This window comes from Acanthaster planci, linkage group LG07 (genome assembly GCF_054643075.1).
Source record: "Acanthaster planci isolate LZ-2023a linkage group LG07, COTS_SCS, whole genome shotgun sequence".
Taxonomy (NCBI): Eukaryota; Metazoa; Echinodermata; class Asteroidea; order Valvatida; family Acanthasteridae; genus Acanthaster; species Acanthaster planci.
Window position 1 is genome coordinate 19155317 of NC_141783.1, and position 7285 is coordinate 19162601.

Here is a 7285-nt window from a genome sequence, read left to right on the forward strand (position 1 = left end):
CAAACATAACAAAATTAATGTAAAGTCATTATTATGATGAGATATAAAGAAATACTCCCCTTTTATAATTTGAAAAACAATGAAACACTCAACACTTGCAAAACAATTTACAATTACACATACGCACCACTTAAAGTATTTGAGATGTTTAACAAAAACGTTAAAAGTAAAATTAATAACCCTTAATGCCCTCTTTAAAAATTTAAAAATGTCTATATGTTTAATCCTTTTAACATGTGCTTCCACACAAAAGCACATGTTAAAAGGATTAAACATATAGACATTTTTATTGTCAGCAACAAGGTCATATATTCATTAAATACAATGACATATGCAGATGTGTTCCTATCACACAAACAAGCTACGCCATCCTACCCTGCCATGGTACAGAGCTTGCTTCAGAGTTGACCCTGTGCCTCAGAAGGTTCATGTGCATTTTTCCTTCCCTGGAGGCTTCATTAGGACCAGTCACCTCGATGGTGTCCCGAACGTTGCGACCCTCTCTCCACGCTGCAGCCACAAAGTCACGTTCTGCATTCTCTGCCTGGTCCAGCTGTTGGTTCTGGAGCGCTGGTTGCCGGGTTCTCATCAGTATATGAGGAGCACTCAGGTTGTGACGATGAGCTTCACTGTGGAGGGGTGGTGCTGAATGGTGGTGAGCATCACCTGGAACCTTTTGGCCAGGATGCCAGGGGTATTTTCCACTACCCTCTTGACACGCAAGAGACGGTAGTTGAAGATCCTTTCTTCTCTGGTAATGCCCCTGCGACTGTAAGGCTTCATTGGGTTGGTCCTCAGGGAGAAAAAATCGTCTCCAACGATGAAGGAGGGGACATCCTGGGTGTCGTTGAGGAGAAGCTCAGGATCTGGAAAGCTGATGGTACCATCACCAATGCATTCCTTGGTGATAACAATAGCTAGCCCGTGGTCACAAGATTACTGTGATGTGCGATAATTATTGAGGTTTACAATATAGAGGTTGATTCTGTTGATAACCTCTGATGTGACGTGTGTCATTTTGGTTGATACTGAGAGCGGTTTTGGTAAAATAACTCTCCGACCCAAGAGTAATAAACCCCCGATAAGCTTCAGGTCACTTGATATGGATGTGTTTATTGGTGAACCTTCCTCATTATTTGTTAAACTTATTGAACGAGAGGACCAGAATAAACCAGCTTAGAGTTGTATAAAGCTCGTGTGTGCTCCTACTCACTTCATTAATCGTGTCAGGCAGACAGCTCTTTATCCTATGCCCATTGGTATACTTCCGACAAATGGGCATGCCTAGAACAACTGATTCCGTTCGTGACAATCCCACCTTCCTGCGTGTATAACCGCCACACACTGCCAGCGTTCTCTCTACTAAAGACAAATTTGGTCAACGGTGTGGATGTCTACTGCTTTTGGCCGTTCAAATTGGTATTGCTAGTTTCATTAGTGCATTTATACCTCTTGACCTGGTCGAGGCACCTCAAGGGAACTTGGCTTGTTTCCTTTTTTTTCTTAGTTGTCTGTAAGGGAGGTCCTGCCAGACCAGCTAAGCAGGCTTACAGATGTGTACGTCTATATGGAAACTAGTGTCAACATAGGATACATTTACGGTGGTATAACGCAGTAAGATACGCCGGTATAATGACAACATTGCACGGGGACCTATCACAAGTAGTATATCCATATATCGAAATAGCACTGGTCATAGTCAGAAAAAAGAGACTTCCGCAACGAATTGGTGAATTGCTGGCAGCGACGTCCATTTATAACGTCCATTTCATAGTCGTTTGTGAACCAGCGAAGCAGAGTTCCTACCAAAGAACCCTCCCAGGCTTTGCTAGGAAATTTGGGCGCTGTCTTGACCCTGTTCGGATAAAGGTGCGGTACATGTCCCACCGTTAAATGTAGTTCCATTATTAGTCGACCTTATCAGTGCACACCTGCAATACAACCTTACTCGATCTGATTAAGCAGGTGGTGTATAAATAATAAATTTATGGAAATATGCAGACCAACAATTTATAGCTTTCGTTTAGCTGGCCCGGCACTGCGGTTGAGTTTGATTTAAAAATGGAGGAACCGTTCAAACTGAACTAGTTGGTCATTGCTCTGCAAAAGCAAGAACTTGACATTGATAATCGTCAGCGAGTTTTCAAGGAAAAGGTCGTAACGCATCGGCATAGCACGAGGTTGTTTAATTAACACGGGCCCAATGTCTGTAGCATTGATTTACACGTTATCGCTCCTTGTGGTGACAGTCCATGCCATTGTCAATGTCAAAGTGGGCATGTTGCACCATTGGCCCCAGCATGACACCTTTATTGGTACATTCTACGTTTTTCCGGCCGCCCAAATCGCCTTTGAAACCGTCGCTAAACGCTTGGAAACGGGTCAGTACCAGAACTTCAACATGTCCTTCGTTAGCACCGATGAGTGCTGCACACGCCCAGTGCGGTCTTCAGGGGCACTAGCCGCGTCCATGTACTACGAACATGGAGTAGATGCTTTCCTTGGTCCATCCAAGAGCATTGAAATGGCAGCAGTAGCTGATATGGCAGCTTACTGGAATCTCCCGGTAATAACTGCTGCTGCCAGCTCTTTTCATCTTGCAGACAAGGCGCGTTTCGCAACCCTGACCCGCACTTTCCCTGTGATGACAGCAACGAGCAAATACGTGGCTGAGATTTTCCATCAGCACCAGTGGACAAATTGTGTACTACTACGGTTCCAGACACCGCGTTTCTTCGACAACATCGTCCCGTCCTCTATTACCACTGCCCTTCAAGCTGCTGGGGTCACTGTGGTCGAGGTTTTTGCCGACAACTATAATACTCTTGATCGGGCACTGGAGGAAGCTGCTACGTGGAGTAATGGTGAGTGTGGCTCTTTACGGTGAAGGTTACCTGGCCAAGGCTCCGGACAAAACATTTTTGAGGGAATCAAACAAAAAACTCTAGGGTAAACTCTTATTTTATGGGATCTGATAGATTTGTGGATTATTACAATATTTAGGTCAACAATATTTGGGATTGCTTGTAACAAATTGGCAGGTGTATTTGGCAGTGCACTGTAGCTGCTTATGTTTTATTGTTCATATAATTACAATTAGCCATGATGTTTAAAAACTAAGGCCGGCGCGATAACCACCCATTACCCAGCTACTGACCCATCTATCTACCTACCCACCGATAGTATCTATTGCACGAGTTACGTTGTACGTTTCTTTGTTAAGTTTCGTTATGAGTTTGTTTGTTTGTTTGTTTGTTTGTTTGGTTTTCAGTAATTTTCATTTGTACCTCGTCTGTCCGTGACATAATGGTCCATGCCTACCGTCTGGGCTACGAGGCGGACTCATACACGTTTCTGCACTGGTACCCGTTCGAGAGAACGAGTTGGCAGACGAGTTCCCAGGTAAATAATAACAGAGGTGTATCCAGGATTTTTTTTTCGGTGAGAGGGGTAACTAAATTTAGTCTTCGCTGATGGTGAAGCCATTTAATCGCTATTATTTCTTTTTAACGTGCAGGAAAAAAAACTCAGACCTGACATAGTTTTTAAATTCTAGGGGGTCTCCCAACCTTAAGATGTAGGCCACTAACATTAAACAAGGAATAACATTTTCAAAACATCACAAGGAGGAAAGTTGAGCCCCATTCTATGTGAATCCTAGTCTGAGTTATTCTAGGCATTTCACAATAGTAGACACACTTTCACATTTTATAACATTAAGTGTCAGATCATAATAGGTCCAATTACAATTATAATTAATTTGTATACGAGTGCGTCTGACGTTATTGCTTTTCATGAAACTGATCTGAGTGCATTTCTGGCGTAAAAATACCATAATTCTTCGGGGTTTCAGCAATTTTAGCTCGACTGAAACAAAGTAAGCAAATATTCTGCACAACATATTGGACAAAGAGAGGCTATAAAACTGCCCTTGGAGGATTGCGGAAAGAGTATACAAAGCCTTAAGGAACTGAAAATAAGAGCGCAATGCTTAATTTGTAGAGAAAAAATGGCAAGCTTTTTTTCAGTGTAGGTATACATCCCTGCAGAATTACGAACTGACCAAACCCTAAATGCACTTGTTATAATCTTTTGTTGATTTTTTTTCTATGATACATGCCAATCATTTTTCATGTCCACCATCTTGATGCCGCTCAAACATCACGGTTCAACTATAATTGTTACAAAGCAATTTCCCACCAACCGCCCAGTTAATGTGCATTTCCCTACTCGCTTTAGTTTCAAAACCTTAACAAGGAAGAGACAGAGGCCATGAAGGCGTTAGTCGTCTTGCGCCCACAGCTTCCGAAGTTCGACGAAACGTACCAGCAATTTCAAAGGAAGTTACAGGAACGCCAGCAGACTTTGTACGGCAAGACTCAGGTCGAGGTATGCCAGCATCTGTTGTTTTTGGAACACGTAAATGTAATGTGAAATTTAAACTTTCATGAAATTCCGGACTTGGGATGCATTTACTAGTGCTGCCCAATAACTCAGTAGGCCTTACCTGAGGCATGCACAGTAAGACTAACGAATCGTTTCCCATGTACGGCAATAATTGATAAACCGATCCGTGAAGCTTTTTTCCCAAGGTGTCTAACGATGCACCCCACGACTACGCGGGCTAACTATCAGTAACTGTTAATGAATATTTTGCATATTTATAGTTTTGTATTTTAATTTGAAGTAGTTTGGTATGTTGCAGTCCTCTGAAATTAATACTGTCTGGTTTAACAAACACACGCTCAACGTAAGATGGTGGTGAGGTTCCAGAAAAAAACACAATTCCTGAAAGGTTGATGGAAGAACGTGACAACATTCAGTTGGAATTAGAGGTCATTACTGCGGTTGATACTGCCTTACTAGAGTGCTAACTCAACTTGTAAAATAAAGCCTCCAGGGCGCACCCATGTTTGTGCACAAATCAATGGATTTTCCAGTGATGTCACAGCGAAAACAATAAACCCATTGCCTGACACCCCTCAAGTTTAAGCCAGAGCGTTTATAATGATGCCAATATAACGATGATTTTTTCGGATTAGCCCATACCTTAGAAGCAATATAACGCTATGTATATTGTATATAATTTGACACTGAGTTACCTAACCTAGGAGCGGAAGAGGTTGCAGAGCCGGTACTCCTGGAACAAAGCTGAAAATGAAATTACCCTGGGAACAAAGTTTTCCTCCTTTGAAACGGGATTTCTGCAGAATTACTTCCTCACCTTCTCAGCGTACAGAAAAAAATATATATTCCATAATGGCGCAATCAATGTGAAGACAAGTACTACTTTAAGCATGGGCAGTCTTCACTTTCCAAAAAATCGTTTTAAATGTGTTTATTTAGTCTGTGTTAGAGTACATGTATACACCAATTTTTTCGGGGCATTTGCAAAATAATTTGCCAAGTACTAGGCGGCGTTGCTCTATTTAAACTGAAATCTTCCACCCCTTTGAGGCTTGAGGTAAAAACACACATGAAGAATAAAGTCAGTATGCTTTCTACCCGCAGGATAGCGTTCTGGCTGCGGCCACTCATGATACCGTTCTGATGTATGCAGACGTCATCAATGAGATCGTGGCAGAGGGCGGCGATGTGAGGGATGGCAGAGCAGTGACTAAAAAGATGTGTAACCGAATGTTTGAAGGTATAGCAACAGCTCACGCATTTGAAATTCCCTCCCATTATCGGTTTGTTGTTGAGTCACTATAGATGGTAATGCGTCAAGGAATAAATATTGCCTTTGTATACAACGGGACTTAAGATTCTCCTTTAAATGTTTTTTTAATACCCCCAATGCTACCCCCCAGCCGTAGCAGTGGAATTAATGGATTAGGCCTTTTCATGTTTGTGTATGGTGATAGGTTTGACGGGGACCTTCAAGATTGGCAATAATGGGGACCGTTTGCTGGTCAGCCAGATGCTGCTAATGACGGGTGACTACCCTGGAAACTTCACTGTATGTAGGACCACCATGTTTTCTTTTCTTCAGGTTGGGTCATACAGAGGCCAAGTAATACGTCATCTCTTGCCAGTTGCTAAGGTTACCGCTAATGGCCATGCAAAAAACTGGCCATACACAATCCACTTTTATTTGTGCCCACCACGAGAAAGGGGAGGGGTGATTGGATAGCCCATCTTTCCACCTCAAAAGTGGGTGGCGGTTATATACCCCCTTCCCCACGGGATGTACGTCAGTGGGTTACACACTGTTTCCTGTGCTCTCACAAGGGACGTTTCAGCCGTTGGAGCCAAGTCCATGGGTTTGCAACGTCTCAATGGCCTGATCATGACAAGACAGGATCCACTCTGTCTGCCTCGATCCTGGCCGGGTGCGACCACAGAAGGACCCGACCCGACTGGCACTCTTTCAAAAACCCACTCCGGCACATAGCGAACCCATTGACTAGAAAAGATCTGGTCTGCACTGACCCCACAAGTTGAAGCGCTGCCTGGGTGAAGTTTTCAATTTAATGTGGCAGGAATGATTTTTCCAGGGGATAGTCCCATTAGCCTCCCCCTACACACACACAAGTGTGTATTTGCCTGCAACTGGGGACTCCCGATTGTTCCTTTTTTGTTCGTACATAAACTCTTTTAGAAGACCACCCATATGTTTTGTACACAGTTGTCAATCGGGAACCCTCTGTCAATCGGGGACCTTATTGTCCTCTATTGTTCAGGGTCCCAAATTGAATGCAGAAACAAACTCACACACACAAACACAAGTTCGTAAACGCCTTCAATCGTGGACTCCCTATTGTTCCTCTTTTGTTCATGACCTCCCATATGTTTTGTACACGTTTTCCAACCGTGGACTCTTGGGCAACCGTGGACCCTATTGTCCCCTATTGTTGTAGGTCCACGATTGAAGGCGTTTACACATTAACACGCACACAAAGAGATGGACCCTACTGTAGGGGTTCGCGCCCCAGGAGGGGTCGTTTTTGTATCGAAACTCTTTCACTTCTTCAAAATTTCCTCAATTGCAGGTCGCTTTTACGCATGACGAAGCTGCCCATTCCTAAACATTGACGAGAGTGGAGATTGGAGATCGACTGTTAACTACCTAGGATGCGTTACTCCCATTTTGTTCTTTAGGCGTTTGTTTCTTTCAACATTCTGGTGTTGGCTAAAATTGTTATTTTCAACACATTATTTTGATCCTTTTTGAACTAGTAATCCACTGTTAGAATTCTAGAGGTTGAAATTAGTTCGATTTTCGACTAAAACTGCAAATAATACCAAATCTATTAGCGAGTACTCCCATTTTGTTCTTTAGGCG

The 7285-nt window shown here is 43.0% G+C and overlaps 2 protein-coding genes across 2 annotated transcripts; one reads left to right on the top strand and one right to left on the bottom strand.

The window, feature by feature from the left end:
- Positions 1–382: 382 nt before the first annotated feature.
- LOC147798685 (uncharacterized) lies at positions 383–1282 on the bottom strand. The gene is made up of 2 exons (XM_087139278.1): positions 1214–1282; positions 383–900 (listed from the first exon to the last, which is right to left on the bottom strand). Exons 1-2 carry the CDS (start codon positions 1280–1282, stop codon positions 607–609), a joined length of 363 nt encoding a protein of 120 aa, XP_086995404.1. The 3' UTR covers positions 383–606.
- Positions 1283–1863: 581 nt separating this feature from the next.
- Positions 1864–7257, top strand: LOC110976079 (atrial natriuretic peptide receptor 1-like). Its single transcript, XM_022229050.2, has 6 exons — positions 1864–2864; positions 3272–3402; positions 4240–4389; positions 5512–5647; positions 5865–5959; positions 6993–7257. Exons 1-6 carry the CDS (start codon positions 2204–2206, stop codon positions 7026–7028), a joined length of 1209 nt encoding a protein of 402 aa, XP_022084742.2. The 5' UTR covers positions 1864–2203; the 3' UTR covers positions 7029–7257.
- The last annotated feature ends 28 nt before the right edge of the window (positions 7258–7285 follow it).